The sequence below is a fragment of the Necator americanus genome, chromosome II (genome assembly GCF_031761385.1).
Source record: "Necator americanus strain Aroian chromosome II, whole genome shotgun sequence".
Classification (NCBI taxonomy): domain Eukaryota; kingdom Metazoa; phylum Nematoda; class Chromadorea; order Rhabditida; family Ancylostomatidae; genus Necator; species Necator americanus.
Window position 1 is genome coordinate 6336081 of NC_087372.1, and position 21108 is coordinate 6357188.

At 36.2% G+C, this 21108-nt stretch overlaps 1 protein-coding gene across 1 annotated transcript; it reads right to left on the minus strand.

Moving 5' to 3' along the window:
- Positions 1 to 1035: 1035 nt before the first annotated feature.
- RB195_016997 (uncharacterized protein) lies at positions 1036 to 21108 on the minus strand (the record flags this gene model as incomplete). Its single annotated transcript, XM_064183782.1, has 29 exons — positions 1036 to 1131; positions 1210 to 1373; positions 1494 to 1573; positions 2109 to 2202; positions 2587 to 2680; positions 2825 to 2940; positions 3087 to 3203; positions 3316 to 3382; positions 5259 to 5366; positions 5893 to 5997; positions 7587 to 7685; positions 8645 to 8728; positions 9233 to 9297; positions 10778 to 10844; positions 11195 to 11299; positions 11362 to 11469; positions 11664 to 11759; positions 11816 to 11911; positions 12528 to 12589; positions 12660 to 12723; positions 15302 to 15406; positions 15926 to 16033; positions 16580 to 16679; positions 17847 to 17947; positions 18012 to 18067; positions 18983 to 19145; positions 19418 to 19549; positions 20179 to 20388; positions 21061 to 21108. 29 exons carry the CDS (start codon positions 21106 to 21108, stop codon positions 1036 to 1038), a joined length of 2910 nt encoding a protein of 969 aa, XP_064039663.1.

The window sequence follows — 21108 nt, forward strand, 5'->3', positions numbered from 1 at the left end:
CGGTCGCTCACGTGTTTTGTTTTTTTTATACGCTGTGAACTAAACAGAATAATTTTAAATGATTCTGTACTTTGCACAACAAAATCGATAGCTGCTTAAATAACTGTAGTACCATAACCTTACGGCTACTGTTTTCTTTCTGAAACGTGTACTGAGTTGAGATAAAAGTGAAGAATTAATTGAAACATGTAATAAGTTTGAAACTTCATGAAATAAACTCACTAATAATAATAATAAACGTCTGGATTTATCAGGTACATGTTACAAACGTTCGAAATTTTTTCTCTACAAAAATTCGATCGATCCTGATGTATTGATCGAATTTTTAGTTACCCGAAAATGCTATTGGGAAGTTTATTCTTTAGCTGAAAAAAAAGAAGGTGAAAAAATTACTGTATACACAATGTAGCACATAGTTTGATCTGTTTCGAGGCAATAAGACACGCAATATGCTGCCGGAGGCGATTTTTCGGACGGAATTCGATCTTGTCACCATCTCCCAATGCCACCCGGCCGGCAGAAACTCTCGTATCCCCTTTTCCTTGCTGTGGCTTATCCAATGTTGTGAAAAATTTAGATTCAATGTTTTAAAAAACCGCTATAAATAAAAAAAAGCTTGGTTTAGAGACTTATGATCTAAATCTGATAGAAAAATTCAGACTTCCATGGTGACCTTCACACCGGATTTACATGGTGCTTTTCATTTTATTTCCCGCTGAGAGGTGAGCAGCAGGCGTCTGGACGGTGGGACCCTCGTCTAACTCCGACAGTTAGTGGTTGGAAGCCACCTGCACAGCTCCACTGCCATACGAATCTCGTAATAATTTCAGAGCATTTGAAAAGGTCCCGCTCACTTCGTAATCACTGGATATTTTGCAGCATAAATCAAAAATTTCAGATAGCACTGTACGTTTTTTCCCAATTTCTTACTGTACATATTTATTACGATTTGAACAGCGACCTCAATAGCATAGAATAGCTGATAAATCTTATTGAAGCTGATAAATCTTATTGAATAAAAAAGAAAGAAAACAATTATGCTCCAATCCCAACAAATACGGACAACGTGATGGTGATTCCAGCCATCGCAGTGACGCCCACATAAACAATTAGTTGTCGAATTCGGTGGATCTGTAAAAAAAAAAAGTCAAGAAAAAATTTCAAAAGTTTCTGAAAAAAATTTAGATGAAACATATGAAAAAGACTTACTTTCTGGAAATTTAACTCATTAACATCGATGAATTTGTCCAAGAATAAAAATAATACACTCAATATTATGAGCAACGTTATTGGCATTAATGACAAAATAATCTGAGCAACTCGATGAGGCCAAATTCCCACGAAATGATCTGCTGCGATACAAACAGTTGTCGCTGGAAAAGAAAAATGATTTGGCACAATTTCATGTGAGAAACAAAACAAATAATAAATAGAAAAATGTTTTCTCAGAGTATCACTCTCTTTTTTTTGAAATTAATTATAATTTCACTCACTAGCCAATATCATCGCAATAACTCCAATACAACGATGAACCCAATTGAAGAATGGTCGACGAGGATGTCCAGGATTACACCTGAAAAAAATATACTAGAAAGAAACCTACTAGAAAGAACTATTGCCTTAAAAACTGCATCCTTCCGCTTTAATTTTGAGAACAAAGGAAATGGAAGAAAGAGAATAGAAAATAGGAAAAAGATATCTGTAGATTGTTTTTTTTGTTGCTGCGTCAGGTTACGTCTTTACAAAGATGTATTTATATAATATTATCTATTTATATTTCATAAATACATACTTCATGCAATTTATTATATTCACATTTCATACTCGTTGTCATAGATCTCTCTTCAACTCCGATACCTGCTTGGTGATGATGTCAAGAAAATATAGCAGCTTAGTTTTTTTTTTCGCAACAAAATTACTCGACATCATTTCGGAGCTCCAGGTGAAAATTTTGACAACCAAAATTTTTTGGGCTGGCCGAAATATCTAAGTTTTATGAGGAAGCAGCAAGTAGGTAGGTTTTGTTGCCAAAAACTGGAGTTTTGTAGAGGATTTTTAAATCCATCCCTATACAAATGAGGAACGTGTCACTTATTTCAAAATCTCACCTTATTGCGCTTACAAATGGCTGAATCCAGCAGAGACCCAGTGCGAATATTCCGACCATCGAATGTGTTTTACCCCATTTACTGGATTGAGAGCCTTAAATATTAAAGCTCACCGATGGATGACAATGATTTTTTCCACGAGAAAAACATTCTGGCAGCAATTGAATGTTTTACATGTTCTTCACGTAACTTAATAAAATTAAAAATAAAATAAATAAATAATAATAATAAGATATTCAAAAATGCTATTAAGCTTTGAATGTGAATTTTATTAAAAATCCATACGATAAATATTCAAATAAACATGAATAGTTGATCGATTCATGCGCAATTTTTGACCAGGATTTACTACAAAATTTTTGAATAAGTCTACTCTAAAAAAGAGTTTTTTCTTGCTGAGATGAAAATAAGATCTTATGAAGAACTGTTAAGAAAAACATTTCTGAATTTCTGATGAACGTCAACAACTGAAAAATACCTGGACCAGTCCAATCCCAGTTATTGGCCGCTAAAATACAGATGAAAGACGATATAGATAGGGCAATGGCAAGTGTGTTGGCGGAACGATGAACCTGAACCGCGCTGAATTTCACAGTAAATTCCATGAGCAGGCGTCGAAAGGAAAAAAAAGTTGCACAGATTTCGAGTAGTGAAAAAGACGATTATCAAAACTGATTTTTTTGTAAATAATGAGAGAATACATTGGGAGCACTTACATGGAACCAAATTAGTAGACCTCCAGGTTTTAATGTTGGCCAACTTGTCCGGAGAAACCGAGCGAACATTGCCGCAGTCGGAACGCAGAAGAACCAAGAAAGAAGCATCAGAATCGCTTGAAATAATCTATTTTTAATAAGAGTACCGTAAGAATCGTCACCGAAAAAGTTCTTCCTGGACATCTATGCGTTTTTTCTAGACAAATCCACAAAGTGAACGAAATTTTTCAGGCACCAGCAGAAACGATCCGAAAAAAATCACCGTGTGCTCGTATCAATCGCATCTTAGTCGTTGCACTCATGCCATCGGAACCGTTTGCTTGGTAATCGGACAAGAGACGAGGACTCGACACAGCAGTGATGGAATGTTGGGTGAGACCTGACGACGGAAATTTTAAGAACAAAAAAAAACGGGATGGGCTGCGAACAAATAAATTAAATGAGAAAAAGGTGGGAAAAAAAGGTAAAAATTCAGTAGAAGGTATGGTCACCTGAGCTAATAGCGGAACCAGCGGCTAGAAGTAGAAAATATTTCTCTTCCGGATCGTATTTGAACACCTCAAAGAAACTAATTCGAAAGGAAAAGAAAACATAACAAAAAACTGGAATTTCTAGTGGTTCCCTAAACATTCAATCTTCACTTTTAAGATCTAAGAAGCGTTATCCAGTGTTGCTTCGATAAAATAGTTGAAATTTTCGCGATGAGAACTATTTTTCTGGATCTCTAGGTGTTCGTTGCCTTATGAACATGCACCACTCCCCGTAGATATAATCATAACACTGTTTTTCTCCTCTCGATTCCAAGAACTTTTAACTCCCCTCTCCCCCCTCCCTCCCTCCCTCCCAGTTCCTCACGTTAAAGCAATTATCGCACAAACGATAAAGAAAACGAACTAATGAACTAATATATGTGGTCATCTCAAGATATTGATGATCTAATTTCATTTTTCCTCCTACTGTCATTTCATCTACAACATTTATCTATTTTATTTCCAATTATTACATTATTTCTTCATTATGTATGCGTAGAAATCGCCTAGAAAATAGATGAAGTTGTAATGTTTCATAAAGTGTTACAAAAGAGGTTATTTGAGCTATTTCAACAAACACCAAGATGAGGAAGTAAGGGATGATGGCCACATCATCGTTCTCGAAAAATCAGGAAAATCGGACAATCCGAAAAATTGTAAAATTACTGAAGTGCTGCTTATAATTGCAGAAACGTTCTCCGACAGTCACTATCGAATACGCTCAGCCATGGCTGACGCTGCGACTGCACGATTAGGAAAGGTACTGGTGTGCCCAAGAAGCCTGTAGAGGATGCGAAACTGAGCCATCCATCAGCGAAATTGTCGCGGATTCGACGCGACTCTTTTCGCACAACATTTAAAGGACGCGCCGGGCAGAGGAGGCAAGGTCCCAACGCTCTCCTCCGTTTCGCGCTCTTTATGCTCCGCTCACTTTTGCCCCTATAAAAGGAGCTCTTCTGTGCTTCGAAAATCATTATATCAACATGTCAATTGACAAACGGTAACCGGGACTGCCTCAAAGGGCGGATGCGGTCGAACATGAACAACCGCGCCACTTTCGAGCAATAACATCAGCCAAAGGAAGATGAGGAGTTGTAGGAAGCTGGAAGTAACCGACGTCCCTGAGGCTGTCTGGCGGAGTGGAGCACGTACTCCCGCGTCCACGGGTTTGCACTTGCCAGGCCCTTAGTGAGTGGGTGATTAGCGCCCACCCTCTCTTTTTTAAACATTATGCTGTTGTGTATATGTAGTTCGGGATGAAAGTTGGTACTTGCTTGCATTTGAGTACATAGGAGCCACAGAAGAGTGGCGAGCCCATCAGTATGTATATGTTATATGTTATATATTATATGTGTATTGCTAAAGGCTCGTAAAGCCCACCCGCAAGCGTCCGAAGGGCGGCGGGCAGAGGATCCTCATTAAGGCCAGAGCACAATGAACGAGCCGGTATGAGACCAGAGTAAGTATAAAGTACAGCAAGGCATGGCGGTAGGGCCTCGGAGCAAATGTACTCGAGAGGCAGGGTGGAACCATCGATGCCGACGCAAGCCTGGGGAGCTACCATACCATGTGCGGATCAAGTCTAGCTCCAACGATCTGCATCTACTACTCTCTCTAAGTTGCTAAGGTCCAAGTGCCAGTTTTTACGGGACCCACACATCAATGAGCCTCCGAAACTGCACCTTGGAAACTAAAACCCGGAAAGGCGACAGAAATTTTCCGAGAAGGGAAAAGGGGAGGAGGGAAGGCAGTTGGCTATCCGTTTGCCGAATATGTATCAAATCATCGTAGTGTAACAGGCTTCCGGACTTAGATGAATTATTTGTTCACTGAAGACCTTAGGTGAAATCCCAATTTTGAGCTGAAGAAAGGAATTTGATCCAGAATGAAATTTTCATGCTCACCTGACCGATCGAAGAAGGCCAACCAGAAACATTAACCAACGCCGAGCAGTACATCACACCATCGCTAATTGCGGCTTTCGCGTTAGTAAAATATTGTCCACGAATATTCTGGAAAGTTGTTATGAGTGCTGCGCCATCAGTACGTATCATCAGAAATATAAAAGAATCAACATTTGTCTGCACAGTAAGAATGGTTCTCATAGATCTACAGAAAACTCGTTCTTATAATTTTAACATATTTAGTCAGTGGATTGATTGAAATCAAATGGGAAATAAGATTTTTCTTTAAAAAAAAAACCACAGTGGTAGCTTCTTTAGATACTGAATAACGTGAAACAACATAAATCAAGTCATACAAAGCTTTTGTTCTTTTTTTTCAAAAAAGTGACAAAATTGTTAATTGTTTCAATAGCCTTTTTGTTCGTGAACTCTTTTTTTTGTGAGTTTTCATGTTTTTCTGACGATTACTTTGAAATCATAGTTTATGTGCACAAACAAAATCGTGAAGAAAAATTATAGCAACAATTGGTTCAAGAACATTGTAATCCATGAATATTTGCAGTTTTTCTTTTCAAACTTTACGAGCAGAAATAAGTTGGCACCAACATTATCATTTCTGTTGGGGAAACTCTACCTCCTCTCCTGGGATTCGAACATTTTTTGTCGTGGGATTATAGGAGAACTTCATCGAGAGTGATTGACCAGTGAGTGCTGAGCATTCAATAACGCTTTCCTGACCCTAAAAAATTACAAATTCAATTAAAATCAAAAACAATGTTGAAAGAAGCAGCAACTTTTCTCTCATTTCCCAATGAATAATGATTATCCTAATTTTTTTAAATTATAAATCCGGATTTATGCACGGGATCGGATCATACATGAGGAAATGGGATTCGTTTCATAACTTCTTACATATGAACACGGCAGAAATGCTGCTCATCAAAAAGTCAAAAATAAATCAGCGGTCGAAAAGGACATGAGGGAAAAGGTTCCCAGACAAACTACAAAATCTTCAAATATCACGCTGGACGGCTGGAACCTGGAGAGCTTAAAATCAGGTAGTATGTAAGGTAATTCTGTAAAATTAGTTACTAGTAAGGTAAAGCAATCTGTTTTCGAAAACAATGTAGTTTTTTTTCTCGAAACAATGCAAGGATTCAAGAGTTTTATCACATATTAGTAGGCAACCATTAGGAGAAAAAGCAAGCGATAGAAACTTTCTCAAAGCATAACTGAACTCTCCCGTATCAGTCATTTAGCTAACATGATTTTATTCAAATCCTGTTTAAACTGGATATTTTATTTTAAAAAAAGCCAGGACTGCTCCAGTTCTAGTTTTTTTTTAGGACATTAGCAGGTTGCACAATCGTATACATTTAAAGCATTTTTTTTAAAAAGCTTAAGTTTTTTAAAGTAGTTTTTTTTTGAAGTGTCACAAATGTTGACACTTCGAAAAAAAAACTACTTTAAAAAATAACATGTATATATAAATTTCAGCCCTAATCCCCTTCACCCCTAAAACAGTCTAGGCCTGTTAAAATGGCAAATACAAGAAATTCAACCATAATTAACTTCGTATATAACTTATTGTACATTATTGTATTGTATTTATTGTTCGCCCCTGAAGTCATATCCTATCAGCCGTATACTAAAAAACTAAAAAAAGGTATCTGTAAAAATCTGAAAAACCAAAATTGTGCCCAATATTCTACCAAAAATTTTAATTAATAATTAAACTCTTTTTAGGTGGCAAAGAAATTAACTAATGAACTCACAAAATTATATAAATTACCCGGTTTGCGTTTAATTTCATTTAGTAGATCAGACGGACAGTGCGTTACGCAAAAAAATGAGAATGAGTTGCTGCGGATGCGTGGTGGATGCGCGGCGGTTGCTTGGATAAACGTAGGTGCTGAGAACTTCGATTTTTGTTTGTTAGCCGTTCTCAACTTATGCAACAAAACGAAAAATGGCGGTAAGATTAAATAGAGTGATAGATTTTTCTCTCAGATAGCAGATTTTAGAAGTAGTTCATTTTGCGCAACTTACAATTTTACTGACGAATTTACTGTCAAAACGATTGCGTATCTCCTTCTTTTTTAGGAGTTGACACTATAGGTCATCAAATTATTCACATTATACAACTTTCCTGAATTTAAGTCCTTTTACTCAAGTCCAGTGGCATGGTTTTAGCCGGCAAACACTAAGAAACTTTTACATTTCATTTAAATATATCACCAATAGATGGATATTTCCCTTAATATTGCATTGTAGATGTAACCGTTAATTAGGTAGACGTTTCTCTCTGAAATAACTCAGAGCACTCACCATTTTGTTATCTGAAGAGAATCCCACGGCTAAATACACAGAAGCAGTGGCGATGGTTTTCATTGTGAGTTCAAATCGAATCGATTCTGGTGAGATGACCTTAATTAATCGAATAAGAACAATTTAATGTTCTTTTAATCGTTGGTCTCTGAATATTTCGTTTAGTCGTCGATTTACATGAATTGCCGAATCTTATTCTAAAAGAAAAAAGTTGGACTTTTATATATAAAAAAGAATAAATAAATAATAAATAAATCTAAGTAAAAATTAATAATATATCGGTTAGCTTTGCGACATGCCCAAAATTCACTAGAATTCAGGTTCGTTAGAGCGTCGGGGGTGGTTAAACAGTGGATATCCTGAAATTGATTACCACAGGCCAGAAAGTTTTTGCAAAACACCAAAAACAAGAACATATGGAAAAACGGGACCGTAGCTGGGATACGAACTTGCTTGTTTAAGGATCTGTGGTCAAAACGGATAGTTGAAACTTTTTAGACTGCAACGGATGCTACTCCGACGTTACTTCTTCTCTCTTAATCCAGAAAACAATAAATCCAGGTCCTTTCTTACTCGTTTCTGGACCATTCTAATCGTTGCGACGGTGGAATCCCGCTGCGCGTCCTCTTTGGCTGAACTTCTCATGGTCAGGCTGAGCATGAGTTGCTCTAGTCGGATCCGAACGACATGAAGCTCGGAGCATGGAAATAGCGACTGGGATCCAGCTGGGACCATCGAGAACTGGAGCAATGAATGGTGCTAGCAAGGGTCCCACCTCTCTCCTCACCGCTACACTTTACCGCCATGCTTCGAACATAGTCGCTTACGCAACCGGGCCGAGCTCCACGGAGTTTTGTAACCGAATAAATTCTCATGAATCCGACTACAGTATTTTTCTAGGTCATTAATTCCTGCCCGAGGGCGTGAAGATTAAAGGTGTCTCCTTTAACATTATACTTATTAGAGGCAGGATTTCTGGAAATTGACGATGTTGGGGTCTTGAGTAGATTTTGTAACATTTATTGATTGAGAAGTTTACCAATCTATCAGAACCCTACCTGATAAGAGACCGTCATACCGTTTCCGGTATTGGCGGTGAAGCAGCCTTTAGTTGATCCGCACGAAGAATTATTGAAGGAACCCTAGAAAAACACTAAAATAAAAGAGAAAAAAAGAAAGTATAGTTGCTTCCGAGCGTGTTCAACCGGGCAAGCGAGCGAGGGAAGACGGGGTACGGATAAGGATGGGGAAGAGGAATTAATTTTAAAAACTAAAAAAGGAAAAAGGAAGAAAAAAAGAATTTCCTGCGTCTCCATTCATTTCAACACATTCGATTGTGGCTATGGTTTTTTTTTCCAATAGTCCCTTCATCCTGTATAAGAGGGCAAACGTATAATGGTCAGGTGCTAGGATGGTGACCTAATCCATCTTAGATTTTTTTTAAAAATCTCCGTTTTTGGTTCAGGATTTTTGAGAAATCCTAGGAGATTTAGGATTTGAAAAATGATTCACGAATGCCCTAAAATTTGCAAACAAATGCAGTCAATACAGGTAATAACGGTGCTGTGAGAGGATCGGTAGAAAGTTACTTGACAAAACAAAAAATAAATAAAGAGTAAGTAATAAATGGAAGAAACGGTACATACCGGAGTGTCGTCCGCACCCAAGAAACGTGATGATGATACGACTGCATGACTGTGCACGTTGAGTCCTGAGAAAATAAATTCGGTGACTGTGCACGTTCCGGAACAACTCTGTTTGAAAAAATATCCGTGCATCATAATTTAAACATTACACATCAGCATCTCAGACTAAAATATCGCCTGATTCCCATATTTTTTCAAAAGATTCTGGAAATTTCCTTTTTTCAGAAAAAAAATCATTCTCTGCGAGAAACCACAAGGGTCGCTTTGATCTTTTAAACTCCTTAAATCCTTAAATCACTGCTTTAATACTTTAGGAGAAAGATTCTCTGATCCTTCGAAAGCATTAAGAGTTCATTAAAAGGATAAAGGATAAAGTCACTGGCGAATCAATCCACTTGGGATGCGCCAACGCGTTTTACTGGAATTCGTAATCGTTGAGGTTTTGGAACGCGTGCTGGCCCACACAATAACTTGTGGGGGCCAGCCGATGATCAAGTCAGTGTTTCTACCACCCCGAACAAGTTTGGTACCAATTTATCGACCCCGAAGGGATGAAAGGCTTGGTGAGCACTAGGGCGGATTAGAACCTCCGATCGTGTGGCTACAACGGACCTCTAACCGACTGCGCCACATCCACCCTTAAGTGTTCATTATATTATATAATTTTCACAAGTGCCTTTGGCATTGGTAGGCGTTACCACCCGCCTATGCTGCTCGATTGCATTCCAGGAAGAAAGGCTTTGTACTGGTATCAGGAGGTGTGAAAAGCCGCGCGCCGAGAAGGCGTTGGGCGCTTTCTTATCAGTGCGCTAGGCATACTCATACGAGTAGAAATAAAAACAAAGATGACCTAGAGTTATTTTCTAAAAGGAGGCAGAACCACAAAAAAACTAGGTCAACTAGAAAAGTAAGAATTAAGGAGTCGAATAAAAACGGAGTGGATTCAGATAGCTCAATGGGTAAGAGGTTCGCTGTGGTCACACGGTCGGTGGTTCGAAACCGCCCCAGTGCCACCTAAGCCCTTCATCCCACCGGGAGTCGATAAATTGCTTCCAGACTTGTCTGGGTGGATGGAAACATTCGCATGATGCGTTCACAAATCAGCGCATAGATTAGCATGCGTTCTAAAACATCAACGATCACGAATTGCAGAAAAACGCCTTGGCGCATCCCAAGTGGAATTTTTCCCTTTCAAAAAAAAGAAGAAGAGACTCCAACAATCTCCAAGTCCTCTCTTATTGAAACCTTGGTATTTGGGAGTGTATTTATGTTTTCTTGTTATACCAACGAAACTTTTTATTGGGCTTGGCCTGACGTTTCCCTTTCGAAAAAAAAAGAAGAGATTCCATTCTTTTAACGAAAAAAAAATAGTAATAACGGAAAGAATCCCGAAATTTTCTATTCAGCTCTTCGAAAAAACCTTAAGTAACAAGCGAAATCTTATTTCCTCATTCGCAAACTTCATAGCTCTTTTTGATTTCCTGGAGATTCCATGAATTTATACATGAATATAAATCTAAAGAATTTAAATCAAATCTGGCTAACCTTGGTCATTAGTGGAACCGCTCGCTAATAGAATATAATACGGTTGAGAGGAATCATAGGTGAACACCTGAAAAAAGCGAATAAATAAAAGTTAACAGAACTTAACAATATGATGGACACGATCAGAGAAAAATCAATACGTACTAAGTATGTGGTGGGGTGAGAGATTTTATTTTCTTGGAATTAATTCTTTTCCTTCTTTTTTTTCCAAGTAATTTTCCTATTAAAAAATAGATTTGCTTGTGTAATTCGAAAACCCGAATATTCATAAAATTATTATTATTATTATTTTTATTATTATTAATGCTATTATTGCTATTATTATTTAACTACACTGTAAAAGGTTTAAAGGATCAATACATCGTTAATTGTAGACATCAATTTCTATCCTTACGGTCCCTAAAAACCCTTTCTCACCTCTTTATTCTGGCTCCATCCTGAAATATTAACAATAGCCGTACAGTACAGCTCTCCATCAGCTGATATCGTATTAGTTTGCGTGAAATAAGAAGCACGGATGTTCTGAAAATTTGTTCCTCCAGAAAAAGAAATCCATTTGTTGTTTTAATTCTATAATTGCATACCTCTTCTCCTGAAATACGAACATTGCTGGGTGTGGCGTTATTGTAGGAAAATTTTAAGCTATACCGTTCATTTCCCATAGCTGAACATTCGATTACGGACTCATTTCCCTGAATTTAAGGAGGAATTTAAATCTGCATGTTCATTGCAGGTGGTCGAAAGCGAATCATTCCTTGAGAAATTTTTCTTTTTAGCGACTACCGCTACCCGTAACCCTCCGTATTAAAAAAATACTTTTTTTTTGTGATTTTTCGGAAAATTCACGTGGGTAATCCTTAATGTCGGTTAAAATATTTTACCGTACCATTTTGTCATCATTTGAGAATCCCACCGCTACATACTGGTTCTTGCCGGCCAGCACTGAGAATAGCTCGATTTTCATCAAAGAATTTGAAAGAAGCTGGAAAAAATCAATAAATAGAGGAAAGAAAATTAATTAACGGACAAAAGATTAACCTTGTATGAGAATCCCATTCCATTACATCCTCCATAGCACTGGTCGGGTAGCACACAACTCTTCATGACTCCACATGTGGAAGCTGAGAAGTCGATCTGGAATTTTCTCACATTTACTAGTACAGGGGAAAGTAAATCCACAAAAAAGTATGATATTACAAATTTCGGCGCCAAAGTTGTCTCCTGGAGAAAAAAAGAAATCATCAGGAAATAAAAGAGGTTTGTGATCAGGAGGCAATGATCTTCGAAATGTCAATGAACATAATTTGAACTAGAAAATTCTTAAAATGAACTACATTTTGGGGAATTTGTGGTAAAATTGAGGAAATATGTGGAATGCAATTAAACTTTGAAAGATTTCAAGTAGCTGACAGAAATTCTCCAAGAAATTTTCAAGTCGTTCCTGGGAAGGAAATACTCTGCCACTAGTAATAACGATAATCATAATAATAATAATAATAATAATAATAATAATAATAATAATAATAATAATAATAATAATAATAATAACAATAATAATAATAATAATAATAGTAATAATAATAATAATAGTAATAATAATAATAATAATAATAATAATAATAATAATAATAATAATAATAATAATAATAATAATAATAATAATAGTAATAATAATAGTGATGATTATTATAATAATGACAATAATAACAATAGAAATAATAGTTGTAATGGAATTTTTCTGCAATTTCACCTCATTTTGTGATAAATCCTTGGGAAGTAAAGATGTTGAAGTCGAATTTGGCGGGAGTAATCCTGGAAAGAGGGGAAATAACGGTTGTTTTCTCCATTTTCTTAATAAAAGCTCTAGGTGCATAGTTCGTACCATTCGCAACAGCATTACCCGTGGTAAGGATCAGATAATATGGTCGTGGCGTGTATGTGAAAATCTAAAAATAAAGAATTCATTTCTTAAAAAGCTGAAAAATAGCTATCTGTAGAGTTTTCCGTTCAAAAATAATAACATCAACCGAGGCAGAAACAGTAAATAACCAATAAACAACATTTAAAACATATTGGTAGTTCCACTGCTGTTTTACGTAAAAATTTAAGAATTGTACATTTAAATGAGCGTTTGTTTTATTATTTTCTCCCTTAGTTGGCAAATATTTGAGAAAACGGCGGAAATAGGTTTCTATAGCCGGAACAGCTCTTTAGGACAATCGATGATTTTCCCGAAAAATAAACAAAACGTCGAGGAATAAAAATGAGGATAAAGATGTTACGAAAATATAGAGCGAACTAAAATTGAGGAGATTTTTGTCTTCTCCTTGTCCAACGATGTCATAAACGATGGTAACGTTCCATAAAAAGATCAAATTCTCATGTCTCACTTCTAATTTATGTTCGCAATAAAAAGCACGAAAGTTTCGATTTTCAAACTTCTATGGAGTAATTAAAATAAAAGTTTTAATTTTTTCCTACAAAATAAGACCTATTCCTACAGTGGCATCGACATAGAAAAATAAAAAGGATAGCGGGAACTGACGGAAATGATCGATAATTAAAGGATTGAGTTACATTATGGGCCTATATTGACCGTTCTGGTCGAACACCTCTGACCATCGGCGATCCTGATCTACCCTGATGATCACGGCAGTAAATCTTCGCAAAGCATCGATGCTTATATGAATACGATAATGACAGTACCATAAAAGGGCAGAAACACTTAAGATCAAATACTGTAGTTCGTTACGAAAAAGAAAAATCATCTGACGTTAATGAATTCAATCAATAGTAATTGATCGATCAGGCAGTCACAGCGAAACCTCTTACCAGTTGCGCTGCAGCCGCCAGTTTTTTATAGGAGTTAGTTAGGTAACAAAGAAAAATTTTGATCGATCAGAGACAGATTTGAAGACTGCTCGAACACAATGAGGCTTAGTTGCGCTATATCCTATCCATAACGTTCATTCTGATGAAATTTAAAGGTTTATTTATTTTGGGGGTAAATTTATTCCAAATTAGATTTTAGATTTATTTTATGGATGAATTTTTTTGAAGGTATCAATGCTTTTCCCCCATAAATACCCTCGGATTACAACCTAAAAATTCTTTAATACATACTTTTATAATTTCTTGCAGCAGGGAGGAGTCAGTTGACTTGAAAAAGTAAGGCCAACTTACCATAACATAGCGAAAAGGAAGTTTAGCGGCCTCCGATACTGTTTACCGTGCCTAACGGGAACTATCCCCATGGTAAAAAATACTCGTCGGCATGATCACTGGTCTGTTCGGATAAATTCATCTTGGAGAAAGGAGAGTTCCATGATTTTTTGCAAGAGAAGCATTTCAGAAACGTTAGCGTTAGCACATTAGTGTTTTTCCCCGGAAAATTTGCAGGATTTCAACAATAACAACCTAGTAGTTTTCGAATGAACGAAGCGGAACGAAAGAAATGCGCGTATGGGCCTAGAAAAGTCCACTTCAAACATTTTTACTTCTGGAACGATCAGTTCTGTTAACGGACACAACACGCCTTATGTTCTTGAAACCTCGGCAATGAGAACTGCATTTCACGTTTTCTAGGTGTGAGTTGGGTCCCATGGCGTCGAATTGGATGTGTCCCGGTGTCGTAAAGCGGTACTTAATTAAGGCTACTTAATTATATGCAAGAAGACATCTACTCCTACTAAACTTTCCTGTATTATTGGGAAGATTTTAATGGATTCTTAAGCAAACATGTAATAAGACGTTTTTTTTTTTCTTGAATTAAAGGCATCACCCCACGAATCTGAAGTGGTACGGATTTCCGGTGGAGTATTCGCATACGGGGTCGCAGATTATGGGGAGAAGGGTGATTCTGTCTATTACTTAATCCTAAGAAAATGGCCCGAAAGATACGGCTTCGAGCGTTCCGGCGCGCTATTTTCTACAACGAGTTCGATTGGAGCGCGCTTGTGCACGCGCCGCATCTTCCTGACCATTTTTTTTGCGGAAATTAGGAAGAAATGGACGGAATCACCCTTCTCTCCATAATCTACGATCCCGTATACGAACACTCCACCTGAAATCCGCATCACCTCAGATTCGTGGGGTGATGCCTTTAAGGGTTACGGGTTTAATCCGTGGCGTAGTAATACATTTTTCCATTTATTAATTTTTTCCTGTTTCTGAATCTATGTAAATAAGGAAGGGGGTGGGTGCGGTGGTATGCCTGGTTTGATCGACGCGGTATGTATGCGTAAATGTGTAGGATGAACTGTCTTCTATTTTGTGCGTATTATATTATTTATATACTATGTATTTATTATATATTGTATTATACATCTATATATTGTATTATGTTCTACTATTTTCCGTGTTTACCTGCCTAATCGCATTGCCTTTCATAAGTTTTCTTCCAAACATACTCTTTTGAAAAAAAAACAATAGAAATTAAACTTGGTCGTCAAAGACTTAGGCTACAGATTATTTCTAACTAAATTTTATTCTAGAAAAAAAATTCTCCTAAAAATAGAAGATTACCTCGTCACTAACTAATGATCCCTGTACGTTCACAATAGCTGAGCAATGAATTTTACCACTTTGGAAAACAGCAATTTCTTGCGTGAAGTAAGTAGCTCGTACGGCCTGCAACAGAAAAAAAGAGGATGTTGAGAAAATTCCACTGAGGATTTTTGAAAAAAAAAGAAACTGCAGTTCTGAACGAGAAATGAAGAATCACAGAAAATTTTATTGATTTTTCCAAAATTATTATTGTTTGCACGATTTGAATATTTGGTTTGAATAGTTGTAGCGTCTATAAATCAAGTAAAACCATCATTTATAGAATGGCTATGATAAAAAAAAGTAATATAGAAAAAATTTGCATAATTTTGATATAGTTTACAAAGATATACGTTCTCTAGGAATCAAAAAGTTTGAAAGAAGAATTTTCAAATTTCCCTTTTTTCCTCTTTTTTTTCTCTAGTCTTTAAAAAGAGCGCAAGTAATAAAATCCTAGAGTTTCTCGATGTTTCGGCATCATGACCCTCAAAAAATTATGAGTTAATTGAGATTGAGCGATGAGGTACATACTGCTGTGGTAATAAATTTCATAGTTGCGCCTGTTTTTCAAAAAAAGGGAAAAAAATAGAAATTAAAATTTACCTTCTCCCCAGCAATGCGAACATTGTTCTCATACTCATTGTTGTATGAAAATTTCATCGACATGGACTCGTTACCCAATGAAGAGCACTCTATCGACGAGGTGTTCGCCTGAAAATGGAGCAAGTAACGGCGAGTTGTTGTGGAATGTTAGGATGTATCAGATGCACATGAAAATTCCTTCTTTTTTTTTCGGTGCACCGACTGATGAGCTCCAAGTTACGGTAGTCGGTAGCTAATTTCATGGTTCCAGAGATTCTTCCAATAATACGAAGGTAAAGAATCTCCACTACTGAGATTTTCCGAATCCTTAGGTAGAGTATAGGGAAAGAAATTCAAGGAATTTTGGCAAAGAAAAAATTACCTTGAACGAAGTGTTTAAGCTGTTCAAAGTAGGTTTCGAGAAGTTTGAGCGAATATTATGTGTCTAAAAGCCTCGCGATAGGAGTTTTTCCAGAAAAATCTGCCAGCCAGTTTTGATAAAGTTTTCAGATGAATATCGGCAGGTTATCAAGAATAATTATGAACGTTCCTAAACTTCTCAATTCTCTCTTAATTGACGATCTAACGATACGTTTCATCGATGGAAATTTCTCGATCAGCACTTGTTCTTGTTCCTAAGAAATTGTCCATAGCTATCCATATCCACATACATACCAGTTGCCTAGAAGTTGAAAACGAAACCGCTACGAAGACGTCATTTTTGCTATCAGCTGGAGCGGTCAGTTCGAAGGCAACGAAAGAGCTGTTGAGCATCCTGAAGTGGGAAAAAATATATAATTTTGCTCGTAATTAATTTGGAAAAATTAATTTGGAATTGTAATTAAACAATTAATTATATTATTATTATTATTATATAATTAAGACATATTAATATAACTTGATATTTTCCTCATAGTTTGCTTACTGATTTTTTAAAATTTATTACCATTTTATTTTATTTCCTACAACAACACATTTTATTATTTATTACACTTACATTCTATTTGCTATTTTATTTTTTGTTTATATTATTTTTGTATTACTTGTATTTTTTATTATTTTTTATTACATTTACCATTAATTGTTTTTTTTTGTCATATTCATATTATTTTATTATATTGTTTTTATTTTATTTCACAGATTTGCGCACAATGCGCTACGTATTTATGTTGGCAACAATCCTTTTCGATTAATCACCTTATCATTGCGTTCTAAACTCATCCGGCTCATTTCAATGCATGTGTGATTCACCGGTGAACCACGTATTTTCGCTAGTGTGACTCACTCATGAAGTGTTCCATGCTACGATCTTTGCTACTAAGTTTCCCATGGTCTTTCCTCTCTAATCCCTAGGAATTCTCATCGGCTTTCTTATTAAAATATAATGTGTACGAGTAAAAAACATATTTTATTCTTCCTAGCAGCTAACAACGCACCCTGCTGCGCTATTCCAGTACTGAATATAAAAATAAATTTAAAAAATAATAGAGGTGAAAAATAATTTTAAAAAATAAAAACAAATGAACAAAATGGTGTTGGCGTCAAGAAGGGCATGAGTGGAGTGAGGGTAAGCGACGAGCTCATGTTTTATTTTATTTCACTCTATTTATAAAAAATTATTCTTCCATTTTTCATTTAACATTGATCAAGTTGAATAGATCAGGAGAGTAAACCTATTTATCGATTTTAGCTCAAAACCCGTCAAAAAAAACCCAAGCAAGCCTAACGTTCGGATTCTAAAGCGTTAACAAAATATACATTACCGGGATTGTGACTCTCTCGGAAATAATGAGATGACTTAAATAATGGTTTTGCTTCGAAATCTCTCATGATCTCTTCTATTTAACTGACGAAAGTTTCTGTTGTATAGTAATTATTAAATTATTTAATTAAATAAATTAGAAATTGAATCCGTGGGATGTATGTACGTTCAACTGTTCACCTATAAGAAACTGCAACTCCATTGAGTGTACCGTCTTCATTTGTAGCCAAATAACATCCTTTCGATATCCCGCATGGATCAGTATCAAAGTCAGGAACAATCTAGGTACATTTAATTATTTCTTGTTGAAATTTAAACATACATATAGGAGGCACACAAACGTACATTTATTAGCTGCAATGCCGTTGGTGTTGCGACACTGTGAATGTGACGGAGGAGACCTGGAATCGAAGGAGTTTTTGAGGGAATTGAATCCTTTTCACGCGAGAATAGTTCGGTTTCGAGATCGAGAAACCACATATTTTATTTACCTGGTCATTTTTGCCATTTATGAATAAAGTTGAGCTTTTTTTTGACATAGTGGATATTTACGTGTAGAGCAGATGCAGATATGCGTATAAATTTAGAATAAACCATGAGAAAATGAAAATGAATCGAATTTGTTCAGCGATCAAATTACGAATGGAAGAAGGTCAAAACGTTCACGTTACGAATAAACATGTATAGCATATAGCGTAAAGATATATTGTAAAATTTAATTTTTTTTGAGAGATGTTTTAAAAAAAATTAAAATTTAAAAATTAAATTTATTAAACAATAGCAAAAATATGGATGTCTATACTAGGCGCCAGATGAGACAGTACGGGAGCGGCACAGGGCGCAGACACCTACAGAAATACGAGAGAGTGTGGGTCGAAGAGAGAGACTTGTTATAACAAGAGAGAACTTCATGGAAAAGAATGCGGAGAGGGAATAAGAAAAATAGAGGGATTTCCAAGATTTTCCGACCCGATTTTAAATTTTTACATAATAATATAGTGTGAAGTAAATCATTGTGAATTTAAGGGATTCTTTTTTTTTGTTGAATCCTTTTTTGTTTTTGTCTTTCTTTTTGTTTTCTTTTTTTGTTTTTTTTGTTGTTCTTTTCCTTTAAAAAACCCCTCTCTAAATTTTATATTATTATTGTTAATATTTTTATATATTTTAATATATTAAGCAGAAAAGGGTGGAAAATGAGAGGCGTAGGTGAAAACAATTTAATTAATTGGTGGAGTAATTAAGACTAATTAAGTGATTAATTGAGCCAGAGCAAGGGCGCCAACTCGGCGATATGTGAACGAAGTTGGGAAAAGCACCTTTCTTATCCGTTGGTCCACTTGCCATCAGCAAATAATAATAGTTGGTAGGATCAAAATCCAGAAGACCCGCTTCCACAGCTCCTGTGATGTTTAAAACTCCAGCACAGTAGACGGTTCCGTTAGTGAATGATGTCAATGACTGGGAAAAGTACTCGGAACCCTGAGAAATTCTAGCCATTAGGTTTTTTTTTTGAGGAAAAAATCATTTTTGATTTCATGCTTTTGAAGAGTTTTTTTTTTTTGAAAAAGAAAATTTTTTTTTCATAGATTCTTAAACTATGTATATAACTCTGTGTTTTGCATATGTGCTTACTTGTTCGTGCACTGAATCGAATTACTGCAATTTAGTCTTTTTTGTTTGTTTGTTTGTTTGTTTTTGTTTTTTCTTACTGCTAACCATATTTGGCTTTTATCGCCGCCGTTTCCACTCACATTATTCGATAATCGTCGATTTGTCGGTTCTCCATCCGTAGAGTTATCGGTGGTTCCGTTAATGTTGTAGGATAATTTCAATGAAAGTGCTTCACCTTGAATTGACGAGCATTCGATCACGCTATCATCTCCCTGGAAAAGGGAAACGCGTTCTTTTTTCTGGAAGAAAATCACCTTTTTCTGCAAGATTTCTTTTTTTTCGAGTCGGAAACGACTTGAGTTCAGCTTGAATTCGAAACTATTAGCGATTATTATAAAAATTAAGTAACTTTTTGAATGAATGCAAAAAAAAACATGCCGAGAATGGAAAATTGCATAATCTCCTTGAGAAATGTTGAAAAACACTGCAAGTGCTTGAAGGATATTTAATGAAAGTGAAATTTTTCCTTTATTCCACACTTTTTCTCCGATTTTTCGTTGTTTTTTTTGGTTAAATAATCTAATAATAATAGTAATAATAATTTAACGCATATGTATTTGATCACTTTTGCCTAGCTTTCGTCACTATAGGGAATTATGGACTCAACGACCGTATCCCTTCAGGACACGGACACCTGAGCAGTCTTCCGGTGACTTGAGAGTGAAAAGACGAAAAGATTTCCAAAGGAAATTTTCTGGTAATATCTTTAGAAGTACAAGACATTCTTTTAAGTTTGAATTTACAGTGTCAATAGCTTCTAAAATGGAAAAAAATTTAGGCCAACCAGTCAGGATTAAAATTTGTTTTTCTCTTGGTGAAAATTTCTACCAATTCCACTAACCATCATGTCATCATGGGAGAATCCCACCGCAACGTAGATTCCATTCGAAGAATTCGCATCCACGGTAATTTCGAATTTCATAAGTCCTTCATCGATTAGTATCCATGAAAATCGCATTCCACTACATCCATTGTAGCATTCGAGATCTTCAGGCAGAAAGCAGCCTTTCGTTCGCCCACATTCGCCGGTGTCAAAGCCGGTGGCATGAGACTGGAAAAGGAAAGAAAAAAATTAAAAATAATTGAAAAACGTGTCTATCCGGAGCAGACACACTGTTTATTTATTTATTTATTTATTTATTTATTCGAAAACTCCTACAGGTGTGCCATAAAGGAAAAAAAAAACAGGACGGAACAAAGCTGACTAGAATTTCGCCTCAGTTTTACATAGCAAACCTGGCCCTTCACAGCACAATGCGTGGAGGGTTGACAGGTTATTTTCCGGAAGGCTACAGGAGGTGAAAAACCCCCACACCCTCTTTTCCCAGAAAACCCGGAACGCTACAGTAAATCAACGGATACCAGGTTTTGGGTGACCAATTTAACACAGAATGGAGGAAATCGTCAGGGACCTTGGGCGAACAGGCGGATGGGACCTTACGCAAAAGGGCTCGCTAACTTTGGTATCGTTGAACGGCTAACCATCACTAGGGCAGAATAAGGACCAATTTTAGAGATAAACTTTAAAAAAGAGCATGTTAAGGCAGAATATCAGTTAGTAAGTGTCATAAAGAAGAACAGAAGAAGAAGAAATTAAAACTTTGAGCTAAAAACATGGATCAACCCTATTCTTACTGTGATTTAGATCGAAGAAATATACCTATTCAAAACAAATACACTCGGTTTTCTCGACATCCTATTATTTTCTGGAATAAAAACTCACCCTTTGGGAACAGGCGAAGATCAACAGCGTCACAACTAGCGGCAGCAT